The 18682-nt window shown below is 35.1% G+C and overlaps 1 protein-coding gene across 4 annotated transcripts in view; it reads left to right on the top strand.

Annotated features, from left to right (window-relative positions):
- The window catches only part of PIK3CB (phosphatidylinositol-4,5-bisphosphate 3-kinase catalytic subunit beta), a 166338-nt gene that overhangs the window by 69575 nt on the left and 78081 nt on the right, over positions 1–18682 (top strand). For 3 of the 4 annotated variants that reach the window (XM_053929835.2, XM_053929837.2, XM_053929836.2), the window contains exons 2-3: positions 11240–11426; positions 14595–14820. In XM_053929835.2, coding sequence (XP_053785810.1) covers positions 11256–11426; positions 14595–14820 — 397 coding nt within the window. In that variant the 5' untranslated portion in view covers positions 11240–11255. Of the gene's footprint in view, positions 1–11236; positions 11427–14594; positions 14821–18682 lie in introns of those variants that run through there. The other variant, XM_024566262.4, reaches the window with a different exon arrangement.

The raw sequence follows: 18682 nt of genomic DNA on the forward strand, positions 1-18682 counted from the left end.
CTAAATCATTGATATTTTCAGTGTGAGGATTTTGAAGATAGGGGAATTGATTTGGGAGATTGGTGTGATGTTCTTTAGTAAGTAAAGAGATAAAGAATGGTTAGCTGTAAAGCTAAAAGATTAACTTTCTTTCTGATGCATTTTGAGATGACAGGGGGAAAATTCTTGATTTTTGCAACTTATATTGCCAGTTATTAAGTGTTCAAGACATTTTTGTGAAATATAGCATAGATATAAAAAAGTACACAAAACATAATATAGAGCTTAGTGAATTTTTCTGAAGTGAAATTCTGTATTGTTTCTCTGTATTAAACATAATGGTTAGGAGTGCCCCAGTCAGTCTAAATTTGATAGAAGCTACCATTTTATGGGAATAAGCAGTTACACAGTCAGTAAGAAACACATCATTTTCCATAGAATTTTTTCATTCATTCATTCATTTAGCCATAAATAAATATTTATTGAGAGCTTCATATGTGTCAGGAACTACAGATAAAGAGCTGGAAATAACAGGAGGTTGGGACCTCTCTGTTAGCAATGAACTTCAGTACAGTGTGCTGCTGCTGTGACACAGGTGTGCCCCCAGTGCTTGGGTGCACAGGAGGAGTATTAGGGAAGGATTCCAAGTGTCTTGAAGAGTAAGCATTGGTCAGGAGATAGGTGAATGAGGATATCCTAGGCAGTGGGAATGATATGTTTAAGGTAGGAGGCAGGAGATAGGCTGACAAGTATCAGTGATTGTTGCATCATCTTTTCTTCCATCTTCAATATTAAAATGACTACACAAAAATTCACCAATTTTGATTTTTTTAAAAAAATACACGCTGATATGACAGCTGTCACAATACACTCTAATAAAATTGTTTCGCATGAAGTTCAAGACAACTAAGCGCTACTAGGGCTGTCTTATAGAAAAAACCAAATGAACTTTTTTGGCCAACACACTATTACTAATTTCGTTATCCTGTTAGATTTATTTTTTAATCATAGGAGTAGGGATAATAAAATTTGTCTTAAATTCATTAAACAATTACAAAATGGCTACTATGTGCTAATCACTTTTAGGGAAACAAGGCTGAAAAAAATAACACAGCTCAAAAGAACTTAGGGCTTTTGAATAAAAATTAAAATTAAAAAATAATAAATAGCAGGACTCTCATTGGGCTATGTTCCAGGCATTCCTTACTCAGGTTAAATAAGTATGCTGTGAGGTAATTACTGTTGTTCGCCATTTCACAGGTAAGGAAACTTAAGTAGGGAGAAGAAATGTGATTTGCCCAAGATCTCTCAGTTAGAGAGTGATGGAGGCAGGCCGTCTAACAATTAAGCTGTTAGACGCTGAGACTACAGTTTTTTAAAAAGGGGAAGGGAGGGAGAAAGAGAGGTAGAAAAACATCGATGTGCATGAGAAACATGGGTCAATTGCCTCTTGCACGCCTCCAGCTGGGGGACCTGGCTGGCAACCCAGGCATGTGCCCTAACTGGAATCGAACTAGGGACCTTTCGCTTTGTTGGACAATGCCCAACCCACTGAGCCACGCCAGTCAGGGCTCAGACCACAAGTTTTAATCATGGCACTGTTCTGTGTTCAGAAAAAAGGCTGCTACTTCTGGAAGATTCAGGACCTGTGTGTCAGTATCAATGTGATGGGTCCAGACTATATAAGAGGTATAAGAGTTAGGAGGAAGAGATCATTAGAGGCTGGAATGTTCAGGGAAGGAAGAGAGCTGTAATTTACTACAACCTACGGTGTGTAAGGCTTTCAAACATTAGCCGCTTTAATCTTCATAGTGATCCCAAGGAGATACATTTTATTATTATTCACTTTTTATTTTTATTTATTTATTTTCCCCAACATTTTATTCTTCTAAACTCTTATTTTTGTATTCCAATGACCTCAACTTCCTCCCCTTCGACAACCATCAGCTTGTTGTCTGTGTGTATGGATCTGTTTCTGTTTTGTTTTGTTTATTCATTTTTTGTAAAGATTTCACATATAAGTGAAATCATATGCCGTTTGCCTTTCTCTTCTTACTTATTTCATTTAGCTTAATACCCTTCAGGTCCACCTATCTTGTTACAAATGGCAAGTTTTTATTCTTTTTTAAATTTCTGAATAATATTCCATTCCATATGCATATATGTTCCATACCTTCCTTATCCATTTGTCTGTCAAGGGACATTTAGGTTGCTTCCATATCTGAGCCATATGAACATAGGGGTCTATATATCATTTCAATTTAATATTTTTTTCTTCAGATAAATACCCAGAAGTGGAATTGCTGGATCATACGGCAGCTCTGTTTTTAATTTTTGAGGACCCTTCATACTGTTTTCCATCGTGGCTGCCTGAATTTACAGTCCCACCAACAGTGTATGAGGGTTCCCTTTTTTCCATATCCTCGCCAGTACGTACTTGTCAATTTATTGATGATAGCCATTCTGACAGGTGTGAGGTGTTATATCAGTGTGGTTTTAATTTGCATTTTCCTCTTTATTAGTGATGTTTCCCATATTTTTGTATGTCTGTTGGCCATCTGTATGTCCTCTTTGGAGAAAAGTCTATTTAGGTCATCTGCCCATTTTTTAACTGGATTTTTTTTTGGGGGGGAAGGTGTTAAGTTGTATGAGTTTCTTATTGGTGTATATCTTGGATACTCACCCATTACTGGGTTTATAATTGGTGAATATCTTTTCCCAATTAGTAGATTGTCTTTTTGTTTTGTTGGTAGTCTTTTTTTCTGTGCAAAATCTTTTGAATTTGATATATTCCCATTTATTAATTTATTTTTGTTTCCCTCACCTTAGGAGACATATCCAAAAAGATATTGCTAAGAGTTATGTCAAAGAGTTTAGTGCCTTTGTTTGTTTACCTCTAGGAGTTTTTTGGTTACATGTTTTACATTTTAGTCTTTAATTCATTTAAAGGTTATTTTGTATATGGTATCAGAAAGTGGTCCAATCCCTCTTCCTCCCTCCCTCCCTCCCTTCCTTCCTTCCTTCCTGTTCAGTTTTCCAGTACCACTTTTTGAAGTGACTGTCTTTACCTTCTTGTATATCCTTGCCTCCTTCGTCATAGATTTAATTGGCTATACAAGCAAGGATTTATTTCTGGGCTTTCTGTTCTATTTCATTGATCTATGCATCTGTTTTTATGCCAGTACCTTACTATTTTGATTATTATAGGCTTATAGTATGGCTTGATATATGGCAGTGTGATACCTTTGACTTTGTTCTTTCCCAAGATTTCTTTGGATATGCGGGGTCTTTGTGGTTCCTTATAAATTATAGGATTAGTTCTAATTCTGAGAAGAATGTCATTGGCATTTTAATAGGGATTGCATTAAATATGTATATTGCTTTAGGTAGTGAGAATTTTTCATGATATTAATCCTTCTAATCCATGAGCCATATATATCCTTCCATTTATTTTTAGTTTCTTATAGTTTTCAGAGTACAGGTCTTTTACTTCTTTGGTTAAATTTATTCCTAGGTATTTTATGCTTTTTTGATGCAATTGTAAATGGGATTATATTCTTAATTTCTCCTGATCATTTATTATTGGGGTATAGAAATGTAACAGATTTCTTTATATTGATCTGTATCCTGCAACTTGATTGAATTTATTATTTGTAAATCATCTTTTGGTGGAGTCTTTAGAGGTTTTTTTTAGATAATAAATAAATATCATGTCATCTGCAAATAATGAGAGCTTTACTTTTTCCTATTCAATTTGTATGCTTTTTATTTCTTCTTCTTGCGTGATTGCTATGGCTAGGATTTCCAGTCCTGTGTTGAATAGAAGTGGTGAAGTGGGTGTCCTTGTCTTGTTCCTGATCTTAGAGGAGAAGCTTATAGCTTTTAACCATTGACTATGATATTATTAGCTGTAGATTTGTCATATACAGCCTTTATAATGTTCAGATATGTTCCTTCTATACCCACTTTGTGCATTTTACATCATGAATGATGTATTTTGCGTATTTTGTAAAATTCTTTCTCTGCGTTTATTGATGATTATATGGTGTTTATTCTTAATTTTAATATAATGTGCTATATCATGTTAATTTTGTGGATGTTGAACCATCTTCTTATCCCTGGGATGAATGACACCTGGTAGTGGTGTATGATCCTCTTAATGTATTTTTGGCTTTGGTTTGTTAATATTTTTTTGAGAATTCTAACATTTGTGTTCATTAAGGATATTAGCCTATAATTTTCTTTTTCTGTGGTGTCTTTGACTGGTTTTGGTATTAGGGTAATGCTGGCTTCATAGAATGAGTTTGGAAGTACGTGTATTTCTTCCTCTTCAATTTTTCAAACTAGTTTAAGAAGGGTCAGTATTAATTCTTCTTCGAATGTTTTGTAGCATTCACCTGTGAAGCTTTGTGGTCCTGGACTTTAATTTGTTTGTTTGTTTGTTTGTTTGTTTCAATTCCATTGCTCGTAATCAGTATATTTATATTTCCTGTATCTTCCTGGTTCAGTCTTGGAAGGTTGTATACCTTTAGAAATTTATGTTTGTTCTAGGCTGTCAAATTTGTTGGCATATAATTGTTCATAGTATTCTTTAATGATTCTTTGTATTTCTGTGGTGTTAATTTTAACTTTTGTTTCACTTATGAATTTATTTATTTGGGCTCTCTTTTTCTTGATGAGTTGGGCCAGAGTTTTATCAATTTTGTTTATCTTTTCAAAGAACAGGATCTTAGTTTTACTTATGTTTTCTATTTAAAAACATTTTAATTTTGTTCATTTCTGCTCTGATCTGAACTATTTACCTCCTACAGTTTACTTTGGTTTTGTTCTTTTTCTAGTTCTTTTAGGTGTAGATTTAGTTTGTTTATTTTTGATATTTCCTCTTTCTTGAGGTAGGCCTGTATATAGCTATGAACTTCCCTTTTAGAACTGCTTTTACTACATCCCATTAATTTTGCATTGTTGTGTTTTCATTTTCATTTGTTTCAGGGTAGTTTTTGATTTCATTTTTCATCCATTGGTTATTTAGTAGCATATGTTAAGTCTCCATGTCTTTTTTTTTTTCTCAGTTTTCTTTCAATAGCTGATTTCTAGTTCATGCCATTGTATTTGGAACATGTACTTGACATGATTTCAGTCTTCTGAATTTCTTGGGGCTTCTTTTGTGGCATAAAATGTAATCTATCCTGGATAATGTTACATATGTACTGGAAAAAAATGTGTTTTCCACTGTTTTTAGATGAAATGTTCTATAAATGTCTATTAAATTGATCTGGTCTAACATGACATTTAAGACTATTATTTCCCCATTAATTTTATGCTTGGTAGGTCTGACAATTGATATGAGCAGGGTATAAACAATTCCCTACTATTATTATAGCTCTGTGAATTTTCCTCTGTGTCCATTAATAATTGCTTTATATATTTAGGTGCTCCTATGTTATGAGCATTGCTAGCCCAGCTTTCTTTTTATTTTTATTTGTATGGAATATCTTTGTCCATCTCTTCAATTTCAGTCTATATCTGTCTTTCAGTTTGAAGTAAATTTCTTATAAGCAGCATATACATGGGTTATGTTTTTAAATTCATCCAGCTAACCTTTGTATTTTTATCAGCATTTAATCCATTTACATTTAAAGTAATTATTGATAAGAATGTACTTATTGTCATTTAAATTAATTCTTGGTTGTTTTTATAGTTCTCTGTTCCTTTCTTGATATATTCTCATGTGATTTACTGGTTTTATTTAGTGTTTTGTTTTGTATTTCTGTCTTATTTATTCTTTGTATATCTTGTAGGTTTTTTTTTTTTTTTTTAGTTTGTGGTTACCATGAGGTTTGTTTTCATTATTCTATATCTATAGCAGCCTATTGTAAGTTAATAACCTTTTAAGTGTGAATATATTCTGTAAAGTACCGTGTTTTTCGGACTATAAGATGCACTCCCCCCCGAATTTGGGAGGAAAATGCGGGTGTATCTTATAGTCCGAATGTAGCTTACCTGGCTTGCTGGGGGTGGGGGTGGCAGCGGTGGAGCAGGGTCACAGGAAGCAGGAGCAAGGTTGGCTGCAGGAAGTCATGGTCCAGTGCGTCTTATAGTCCGAAAAACATGGTGCATTTTTACTCTCCCCTCCATGCTTTATGGTATCAGTGTCATGTTTTAAATCTTTTTATGTTATGTATGTTCTCTCCACTTAATTTAGTTTGAGTTGATTTTGATACATTTTTATTTTGACATTTTTAGTAGGTCTGTAAATGTCTGATTCTCTGTATTTACTAAATATCGGGCTTTACCTTTGAGACTGTATCCTTTCCCATATTTTTTTCTTCCTGGGTATGGCTTTTCTTTTCCTGGTTAAAGAACTTCTTAATATTTCTTGTAAATCTGGTGCAATGGTCATGAACTCCTTTGGTTTTTGCTTTTCTAGTAAACTGTCTTTCAATTCCAATTGAGAACCTTGCTTGGTAAATTATTTTAGGTTGTAGGTTTGTTTCTTTTAGCACTTAGATGTCCTGCTACCCCATTCTAGCCTATGTAGTACTGCCGAGAAATCAGCTGATAGCATATGGGGCTCCCTTTGTGTGTAGCTTGTTTCCTTCTTGCTTCTTTCAAATTGTGTTTTTTTTTAACTTTTGTCATTTTAATGACAGTATGTCTTGGTGTGGGTTTCCTTGGTTTCATCTTGTTTGGAGCTCTTTGTGGTTCCTAGACCTGGATGTTCTTTTTCTCATGTTAGGAAAGTTTTCAACCATTTTTGTTTTAAAACACAATTTCTGTTCCATTCTTCTTCTGGGATCCCTATAACATGAATGTTTTAGTGTTTATGTCATCCCAGAAGGCCGTTAAACAATCCTCATATAAAAAAATTATTATTTTTATCTTTTTGCTGTTTTAAATTGATTGATTTCCACTAATGTGTCTTCTAGGTCACTCATCCATTATTCTGTTTTAGCTAATCAGCTGGTGAATTTTTCTAATGCGTTTTTCATTTCAATTACTGTATTTTTCAGGTTTGCTTAGTTCTTTATTTAATACTTTCTCTGTGTTGAAATTCTCCTTAAGTTCCACTGTTCCATTCTCATGTTTAGTGAGCATCCTTATGATCATTTCTTCAAAATTTTTATCTGGCAAATTATTTAATGCTGTTTCTTTTTCCCCTGGAGATTTCCTTGTTTCTTCATTAGAGATCTATTTCTCTGTCTTGTCACTTTGTTTTATCTTCTATTTTGTTTATATGAATTAGACAAAATAGCTCTCTCTCCTAGGCCTGCAAAGTTTCCTTACGTGGAATGGCCTGTGTATAGGTTGTGTGTGATGGGTGGTTTTGGCTGGCTGATAGGAGCCAAGTGGTTGTCTAGGGCATCTGGGGCACTATCCTACTGAGCCAGATTGGTTCCCAGTGGGGAGGCCAGGAGTGTGTTGTAATGCCTTGTTGATCCTGCTTACTTCTTCTGTTTGGGGCTGAAATGGGCTTGAGCCACGTGTCTGGGAATGCACTGCCAGCACCTTGCAGTTGAGCCAGAGTACATGGATAGAGCCCTGCAGCATCCTGTTGAGATGGATGGGGCAGTAAACAATGGTGCTCACTAGCACCTCTAATCCCAGAAAATTCTTTTAGTCCCAGGACAGTAGAACACCCATGGCTCCTTAAATTTTTCTATACATCCTCTCTGTTTTTAAAAAAAATATTTATTTATTTATTTTTAAAGAGAGGGTAAGGGAGGAAGAGAGGGAGAAAAATATTGATGTGCGAGAGAAACATCAATCAGTTGCCTCTTGCAACATTTCCAAATGGTGACCTGGCCTGCAGCCCAGGCATGTGTCCTGACTGGGAATTGAACTGGCAACCCTTTGGTTTGCAGGACAATGTCTAATCCACTGAGCCACACCAGTCAGGGCTTTTAATTTATTTTTAGAGAGAGGGTAAGGGAAGGAGAAAAGAGAGAGAAAAACATTGATGTGAGAGAGAAACATCAATCGGTTGTGTCTTGTATGTTCCCTGACCCGGGACCAAATCACAGCCCAGGCATGTGACCTGACCAGTAATGACACCAGTGACCCTTCACTTTGAAGGATGGTGCCCAACCGAGCCACACTCTTGTTTGTTATACAGAAAGTAGTCTTACGTAGAAGCATTCTCTAGTCTTTATGTTCCTGATAGTTTGGTGAAGCCAGGTGGAGTCACACAGCAGCTTCTGGAGCCTCAGGCCCTGGCTTGCTGGGGTGGAGTGTCCTGGCAGGGAGGCCAGGTATGTGTGGTGATTGCTTCCTGTGTTCAGAGGAAAAGGCTACAGGCAGTGTAGCTGGGAATGTGCTGTGCTCATCTTGCAGGTAGGCGGAAGCACCAGAATAGAGGTCGCACCCACCATATGTAAGTGGAGTGGAATTAAACAATGACACTTACTGGCTCTTCCATCCCAGAGAGTCCTGCAGCTCCTGACGTTACCCAGCCTTTTCTATTCTGTGTCTTTCTCTCGTTTATTGTACAGAAGCTGTTTATTCAGCTCTTAGTTGTCTTTTAGGAGTACTTGCTCCCTATTTACTTGTATATTTGAATTTGTCTAGTAGAGGGTAAGTTCAGTGTCCTCCCATGCCATCTCCATCTTGGACCTCATATTATTTTCTTCTTCTTCTTTTTTTTTTTTTTTTTTTTTAAGATTTTTATTTACTTTCAGAGACAGGGGAAGGGAGGGAGAAAGAGAGTGAGAAAAACATGAGTGTGTGAGAGATACATCTTCCGGTTGCCTCCTGCACGCCCCCAACTGGGGACTGTCCTGCAACCCAGGTATGTGCCCTGACTGGGAGTCGAACCAGCGACCCTTTGGTTCACAGGCTGGCACTCAGTCCACTGAGCCATACCAGCCAGGGCTTATTATTTATTTTTTTTAGTTAGTGGAAGCTCAGAAGTTTCAGTGACTTAACATAATTCACATAGAAGGTAAATAGCATAGGTGGGATTTAACAAAATTTTTTTATTATGAAAAATTGCAAATATACACAAAAGCAGAGTAATATAATGTTACTTCTCATCACCCAGCTTCAACAACTATCGATATTTTGCTTTTCTTGTTTCATCTATTCTTCTCACTTTTATAAACAGCCTTATTAATGTATAATTAACATGTATTGAAGTATTGAAGTATACAACTGGATATATTTTGATACATGTATAGACCTTGGAACCACACCACAATCAAGATAATGAACAACAAGATATCCATCACACACAAGAATTTCCTTGTGTTCCTTTTCAATCCCTTCTGCCTATCTCTCCCTGCTTCTACCACCCCTTTCCCCACACAAGTCAACCACTAATCTGTCACTATAGTTTACACTTTCTGGAATTTTATGTAAATGAAATCATATAGTATGTACTCTTTTTGTCAGGCTTCTTTCAGTCGGCATAATTATTTTGGGATTCCTCCATAATGCTGAATTAGTGAGTAGTGCCTTTTGTTTGTGTTTTCTTTGGCAGTGTAGTATTCTGTTGTATGAATGTATCACGATCTTAAAAAAATCCATTCATCTGTTAATGGACATTTGAATTATTTCCAATTTTTGTATAGTATAACTAAGGCTTTTGTGAGCAATTGCGTACAGTTTCTGCAACAAAATATGCCTTCATTATTTTTATTTGTTTGGTATATATTTAGGAGTGGGATGATGGATTATACAGTAAGTGTATGTTCAGAAACTGCTGAACTGTTTTTCCAAAGTTGTACTGTTTAACATTTCCACCAGAAATGAACGAGAGTTTTAGTTCTCTCTGCATCCTTTCCAGCACTTGATGATTAGTCTTATTAATTTTAGTTTTTGGAATAGGGGTATAGTGGAGTCTCATTGTGGTTTAATTGCATTGACTAATGATATTGAGCCCCTTTGCCATCTTTGTATCTGCTTTGATGAAGTGTGTTCAAATCTTTAAAATGCCACATTTTAAAACTGAAGGTTTTGTTTTCTTATTATTGTATGTTCAGAATTCTTTATGTATTCTGGATATAAGCCCTTTATATAATTTGAAAGCATTTTCTCCCAGTCAGTGGCTTGTCTTTTCATATTATGAACACTTGTATCTAAAGTCAGAAGTTTTCAGTTTTGATGATGTTTATCAATTTTTAAAATTTATGAATTGTACATTTAGTGTCATAACTAAGAAATCTTAATACAAGATCACAACATTTTCTTCTGTTTTCTTTTCTTAAGTATGTTTTATTGATTATGCCATTACAGTTGTCCCATTTTTTTCTCCCCTTTCTCCCCCTCTGCCTTGCCACTCCCCTTCCCTCCAGTATTCCCCCACCTTAGGTCCAGGGGTCATACATATAAGTTCGTTGGCTTCTCCATTTCCTCTGCTCTTCTTAGCCTCCCTTCTGTCTATTTTGTACCTACCAATTATGCTTCTTATTCCTTGTACATTTTCCCCCATTCTTCCCCCTCCTCACTGATAACCCTCCATGTATTCTCCATTTCTGTGACTCTAGTTGTTCCCATGTTCTTCCCACAGTTCTTGTGTCTTCTTGAAGGAAACCCTTAAAGACTCAATGAGACTTGAATGGAACTGTTAAGGGGTACATTTGTTGTGATGTAGATTTGATACAGGAGTGTCAAATTGTCTGTGAACATAGGGCTAGCAGTGGGAAGGTAAAACACTTGTTGCACAAGGGTTGGGCTATGGAATGCTAGGAATAGCAAAAGAAAACAGGTTAGAAAGACACTGCTACTGGCTTGAGGGACTTGGTCTCTTCAATATTTAGATGGTATGGTCATGGGACTAAGTTCATGATTTTTTGTTTCTCATATGAGATTGATAGAAAATTATTTCTGAAAGAAGGCCCTCTTGATTGCCATATTTATTGGAGTTTGTAGGGGAAATAAACTAAAAAACAAAAACAAAAACAAAACTGAGTCAAAGAAGCCTACATCATCTAAGTAAAGTCTGGAGATAATCATTTGTTTAGTGGTTAACTTTCTCAAGACCCTGTAATCTTTAACTGTTCATCTTTTGCATGTGATATACTTAGGTTGAATTTAAGTCAGTGATGTGTGTGTGTATGTTTATGTATAATATTTATGCAGTGATAAAGTAATTTAAGTAATTCATTTCTGTTGTCTTACTATTGCTTGATTTAACTGGTCTCCTATAACATTACTGGATATATTGAAATACAAGGACTAATTATGGATTGGTGGGCTTTATCATATTTTACTGTAAAATCTGGCTAATTATCTGTTTCACTAAATTTTATTTTCTGATTTCTAGGGCTCCATGGTTATGAATGTGCTTCAATTCCATAATGCCTCCTGCTATGGCAGACATCCTTGACATCTGGGCAGTGGATTCACAGATACCATCTGATGGCCCCATACCTGTGGATTTCCTTTTGCCCACTGGGATTTATATCCAGTTGGAGGTACCTCGGGAAGCTACCATTTCTTATATTAAACAGGTATGTTAATAGGTAGAATTTCTACGAATGTAGCTAGTTACTATATCACTTAGGGGAACATAGTCTTCTATTGTAGAAATTGTTCATAATGTAAATCATATGGTAAATTTGAGGAACATTGACCCTAAATGTTGAATGTTTAGGCTATGACCTAAAATGGTTGAGGTCATAACATTTTAAAGATTTTGATACATTCATTGTCTTTTGTGGACATCCTCATTCTTACTCCCACTTTCAATTAAAAAAAATCTGTATGTGATACCTGATTTAAGAAAATAGGCTTATGTTATCTAGTTTGAAGTGTTCAGGTTATTAAAAGGAATTTGACATTGTTAAGGAAAATTTTGAGTTAAAATCTTTGTAATTACTATCTTTGAGCTTATTATGCTTTTTTAAAATGTGATTTTTGCTTGGTTGTCTCTTCTCTCCCTTTCTTCCTCCTTCTCCTTCTTTTTCTCTTTTCCTTCCTTAAATCCAGTACTTTTTGTGATGACTCTTGGGGAAGAAAAAGTTTTCTGCTGTTCACTACATTTATTCCCCCCCTCAGTGATGAGTGGTATGTCCTCATTTGGAATCAAATTCTTTTACCTAACAAGGTTTTCCTGTTTTGTTAGATTATTTTTTCAAATGAATTAGTGAGTGCCATTGATTTGTGTTGATTTGTGAAGACTATGACAAATAAAATTTTTCTGAACTTTCTTTTTGATGTTTTTCAAATAGCTGAACCCAATGTGAAATCAAGGGTTATGATACTTTTAAGAAAAAGTATTTATGACAAACCTTTTTAAAGCCCATGACTTTGGACAGCCTTTATTTATTTATTTATTTATTTATTACATGGGGGGAAGGAAGGGAAAGAGAGAAACATCAATGAGAGAGATCTGTTGCCTCTCACATGCCCCCTGACAGGACTGAACCCACAACCTCGGTGTGTGACCTGCTGAGCCATATGGGCCAGGGTAGGACAGCCTTTTAACTCTTAACCCATGCTTCTTCATCAGGGTGACATGAAAATTCAAAAACTACATGATCCATGAAGTTTTTTTTTTAAGAAAAAAGTTTTTCAGGCGCCCTACTTATTTTTATAGTGACCAGGGACAGATATGGATGCCTACGGCTGTAACTGAAGCTGGATTAACCATTGATATTCATTCTCCTCCTTTTTTGTTTTAAATTGTTGCAAAATATCTGTAACATAAAGTTGACCATTAGGGTCATTTTTCCACGCAGATGGCATTAAGTACGTTCATAGTGTTGCCCAGCTATCAGCACTGTCTATATCTAGCACTTTTGATCATCACCATCACTAGCTCTATACTCATTGAATATTAAGTTTCCCCTTCTCCCAATCCTGGTAATTTCGATTTTAGTTTCTGTCTCTATGAAGTTGTATATTTTTGCTATTTCATGTAAGTGTAATTATATAATAGTTATCCTTCTGTGTTTGACTTCTTTCACTTAGCATAGTATTTTAAAATTTCATCCATGTTGTAACATGTATCCAAATCTTACTCTCTTTTAAGACTGAATAATATTCCACTTTATGGATCTACCACATTTTTGTTCACCCATCCATCTTTCAGTTTTTGTTGTGAATGTCTTCTGGCTATTGTGATATGAACATTGCTGTGCAAGTATCTGTTTGAATTCCTGCTTTCTGATTTTTATGTATATACCTAGAAGTGGAGTTGTTGGGTTATATGGTAATTCCGTTTTAATCTGTAATGGAATTGCCAAATTATTTTCCACAGTGACTATACCATTTTTATTCCCATGAGCAATGTACAAGGTTCTTGTTTCTTTATATCCTGATAACACCTGTTATTTTCCATTATTTTTTTCAATATAGTAACTTCTTCATGGTGGTGAGAGTGATATATTATTGTAGTTTTTACTTGTATTTCCTTAGTGACTAAGGATGTTGAGCATCTTCTCGTGTTCTTACTGACCATGTTTAGAATTGACTATTCAAGACTGTTGCCTATTTTAAAATTCAGTTGTTTTGTTTTTATTGTTGTTGAGTCATAGGAGCACATTATATATTCTCTATTAATTTCTTAACAAAATATATAACTTGCATATTTTTTTTCTAGTCTGTGAGTTGCCTTTTCGCTCTCTAGACCGTGTTCTTTGATGCACAAAAGATTAAATTTCAGTGAGGTCCAATTTTCCTATTTTTTCTTCTGTTATCTAACATTGCTTTCTCTGTTTTATTTTATATAACTTAATATAAAGCTTGGCTGTGGTTTTTATCCCAGGTCTCTTATCTTGCACTCCTGGCTTTTCTGCTGGCTATGGTTAAACTATGTAACCCCATCTTGTGTTTGTATGGTGATTATTTTATATGATCTCATCCAGGAGATCTGATGAGAGGTACCAAGAGATTGATTGTGTTCACCCTTACAGGGCAAGGTTAACCCCTTCTCCCTCATGAATAGAAAGGAACACAGTGCAAAAATAGTAACACATTTTGTATGGAGGTGATGATACATACTTTAAAATTTCTATTTTTTTCAAATTAGAAGTTATTTATGTTCATAGGAATGTTAAATATGGAAGTCTTCAGTGACTCTTACTCTTTATAGATACTCCCTTTTAATAATTTTGTTTATACGAATGTATTTTTTTGTGTGTTATACCATTATATTACTCTACAAAAATGGGTTGATACCACACATATACTCTTTTTAAAAAAATTATTTATCTATTTTTAGAGAGGGGAAGGGAGGGAGAAAGAGAGGGAGAGAAACATCAGTGTATGGTTGCCTCTCGCACACCCTCTACTGGGGATCTGGCCCACAACCCTGGCATGTGCCTTAGACATGGAATCGAACCAGCAACCTTTTGGTTTGCAGGCTGGCACTCAATCCACTGAGCCACACCAGCCAGGGTAATACCACATATATACTCTTGCAATTTTCTATTAAAAAAAGAAAACAACCTTAGTATATCTTTGACAGCTTTCCATGTTATAGTGTATATCTGTTTATATTCACAGTCCTTTTAATGTTGTATACTTTTATTTAATTAACCCCTTATTGCTAAAACCTTTGTCTTTACCTCAGGTTTTGAGGTTTACGTACAGTGCTACAGTGAGCATGCTGTAGAAATGTCCTTTTACATTTGAGCAACTGCCATTTCAGAAGATGTCATCTTTTTTTCCCGCAGATGTTGTGGAAGCAGATTCACAATTACCCAATGTTTAGCCTCCTTATGGACATTGACTCCTATATGTTTGCCTGTGTGAATCAAACTGCTGTATATGAGGAGCTTGAAGATGAAACAAGAAGACTCTGCGATGTCAGACCTTTTCTTCCAGTTCTCAAATTAGTAACAAGAAGTTGTGACCCAGGAGAAAAATTAGACTCAAAAATTGGAGTCCTTATAGGAAAAGGTAATTAAAACAGATTTTAGTATGAATTCTTAACATGTCTTTTCCTGTGTATACAAACATGAATATATAGTAAGTGTGATCAAGACATTGCTTTGCAAAGTGTGGTCCATGGACAAGTGCTGGTCTGTAAACTGTAACCAGTTACTGAGGCAAGTGGAGAAATGAGGAGTAAATGTTCAGAAACTCCTCTAGCAATGTGATCCAAGGACATGTGTTTTGTATCCAAGGGCACAGTATCCAAGGGCATATGTTTTGTATGTCTTTTTTTCTAGTGACTTATTTTTATTTTAAAATACACTTTTTTGACAGATTGGAAAGAAAAATATTGTTCTTTGCTTCAGATAGTTTGAGAAGCCCCTTAGTAAGAGATACTGATCTGCCCCTGCATAATTTGTATACAAATCTGTACACCAACCAAGACTTTAAGCTGATAACTTTTCATAAATAATCCATATTGTTGACAAATTATACTCCATAACTAAAATTATCTTTAAGAAGTTAACTTTGTAGTGAGTCAAGATACAGCATGTGGACATTATTTTTTGCAAATTAATTTCAGGGAGAATTGTAATTGAAAACATGCAGGAGTCCCTCTTTTATAGTAGTCTTAGGTGTCTCCAAGGCCATTGATATACTGTCTGTACCCTGCCTTAGACAAGATACTAACTTGAAGTAGGTATTTTTAGGGGTTATTGAGGACAAGACTTGGAAGTTTAAATACAAAACCAAAAATCCATTGGAGGTTATTGGATCTGGATCGGTTAATGGTATTCATCACATTTACTACTAGAGGACAATATAATACCATCCCCTTTAAGATAGTAAGTATCTTTAAGATAATATAGTATGATCCCCTCTAAGAACCATCCCATTTAAGATAATATTCTTTAATCTTGACCTAAGGTGATTCAGTCTAGCCTGTGATTATTACACTGTGAGACTGAACTCTTCCTTTTGAGCACTTAGAACCCTGTTGATTTACTAAAAGACACCCTGTTCTTTAAAAATGTTTGAATACTTCAGAGAATGACTAGTTTGCTTTTGACAATAATTTTCCTGCCATTAAATAGATCTATAATTATATACCATACAGATTTTTTTCTTATATATTAATGGACTCACTTAGAAAGCATTCATTTCTATTTTCTAATGCTCCAAAGATTTTTATAGATTATCAATTTTTCTCCATTAGAAAAAGTTTTTCCTTCATTTGAATTGAAGAATGTGTGGAAGAGTAGAAAGAATAAAAAATTACTTGTAGTCTTTTATCATCCAGGATAAGAATATCTACTGATAATATTTTCATGTGGCTAAAATATTTGATAATCCAAAAGGTTAGCACCACAGAGGGAGCTTCCTTCAGAATATAGATACCTTTTTAAAATTTATCATCTTTTCAAAACTTAAATCACTGTGTTCTCTTCTGGTCTTGATTTCCAAAATATATGGATTTATTAGCTACCATTACTTCTACCCAGGCTTGCCAAATTTAGTAAATAAAAATATAGGCAATCTGAATATTACCTAGGATATACTTATGCTAAAAAATTTATTGTTTACCTAAAATTGAAATAGAACTGGGCATACTATTCTACTTTTTGTAAATTTGGCAAACCTAAGTTTACCTTAACACAGCTCAGGGATCTTCTGTGTATATTAGAATTGAATTTCTCTTTTTATAAGCAATGTATTATATTGCACTCAGAATCATAAAGCTTATTGCATAACATTTTTTGCAGTGTTCTTGCAATTTGAATGATCAAGATGTAAAGAGTATAAATTAAGCAGTTTATAAACACTTAACTATTTATAAATTGTATTTTAGATCTTCAGCATCTCTAGAAAATGTGATGTTTTGATTGTATCCACAACTTCTTTTTTATAAGTTTTTACTTTAATTGTTAGTTATTGATTTTAGAGACAGAGAGGAAGGAAGGGGTGAGGAGAGAGAGAGGAATGTCGATTTGTTATTCCACTTATTGATGTACTCATTGATTGCTTCTTGTATGTGCCCTGACCCAGGGATTGAACCCACAACCTTGGAGATCTGGATGATGCTCTAACCAACTGAGCTACCTGGCCAGGACTGTATCCACAATTTTAAATGTTAACATTCATTTAGGAAGTTAAGTCTGTTTTAATATTTTAGAATGGATTTTCACTTTAAATACCTAACAAGTCAGTTTTGCAGTTGTTGATTTGTATTTCGTCACTACAACTGGGACTTGGTAAGGTCATGCCTCCTGGGGAAACAATAAACAATTACTTCAATTTAACTTCAGCAACAAATTTGCTGCCTCCTTTTCCCCAAAGAAAACAATAGAACCTTTACTAAAAATACCTTCTCTTAAACATGATGTGCCTGATCATTTTATTTTCTATGTTTAAGTCTAAACTGTTATTTATAGGAGCAGCTGTTTGGGTTCCAATTATTCTCTGTAGTGAAGGTACATGTCACCCTTGAGTTAATTTCTCCAAACACCCAGTAGTAAATCTTTTTTTTTTTTTTTATTCTTCACCGCAGGATATGTTTATTGATTGTAGAGGGAGAGGAAGTGGGGGATAGGGCAAGGGAGGAGGGGGGAGGAGAGAGAGAGAGAGACAGATGTAAAATAAATAAAATCTTAAAAAAACAATGAAAAAGAAATCCGTACTTCCCAGATGATCATAACAGTTATGTGAACAGAGTCCCTCATTTATGATAGATTTTAAAAATTACCAACACAGTAATGGTTGCAAGTCAATTGCAACTTGTTGAGTGTTTATTCTTGGGACTATAGCAGTGAACTTTGGTGATATGGCCTTTGTCTCATGGCCATGAGCTTTGAGCTCGTGGTACAATGGGAATTATGGATCAGTAAACAGACAGTTAAATACAAGGTGTAAACTGCTGTAAATAAAGGAGGGTCACTTAAATCAACTGTGTGAATTAGGGACAGGCCCTTAGAGGAAGCACAGCTAATCTGAACCTTCACTGCTGATTGAGAGTTGAGCAAGTGAAAGGAGTTAGATGAAGGAAAAGTAAGAGAAAGTGGCATGTGTAAAGGGTAGTCTGAAGAATAAAAGAAATTGTTACCGTTTCTTTAAGGGGACAGCTGGCACAACTAGGAAGACCAGAGAGACAAGCAACTTCATAACATATAAAAAGTAGAGACATAGTCCTAAGAGCCCTTGGGAAGTTATTGAAGGGATTTAAAGAGGGGAGCAACATGATCAGATTTGCATTTTAATAATTAACTAATTTTCCAATTACAGTTAACATATATTAGTTGCAGGTGTACAATATAGTGATTAGACATTGGGACAACGCACAACCCACTGAGCCACACCAGTCAGGGCTGCAATTTATACTTGGTAATCCCTATAACCATTCCCCCCGCCCCCCATTCCCAGACCCCTTTCCATCTGCCGACAATCTATTCTCTGTATTTGTGAGTTAGCTTCTATTTTGTTTATTTTGTTTTATAGAATTCTATATGTAAGTGAAATCATGTGGCATTTGTCTTTCTCTGTCTGACTTATTTCCCTTAGTATAATACACTCTAGGTTTATCCATGTTGTCACAAATGGTAAGACTTGATTCCTTTTAATGGCCGAGTAATACTCCACTGTATATACGTACCAGATCTTCTTTATTCATTTGTCTCTCTATGAACACTTAGGTTGCCTCCATATATTGGCTATTGTAAAAATACTGCAATGAACATAGAAGTGCACATATCTTTTTTTCTTGTATCCTGTATCTTCTTCAATATATGTCTCCTATTTTTTAATAGTACACGGCTGGATACTTTCTGGACAGGCCTTGTATATTAGAATTGTATAGATTCAAATGGTATGATATTAATTGGCTTTATTGAAC

The sequence above is a fragment of the Desmodus rotundus genome, chromosome 8, assembly GCF_022682495.2.
Source record: "Desmodus rotundus isolate HL8 chromosome 8, HLdesRot8A.1, whole genome shotgun sequence".
NCBI lineage: Eukaryota > Metazoa > Chordata > Mammalia > Chiroptera > Phyllostomidae > Desmodus > Desmodus rotundus.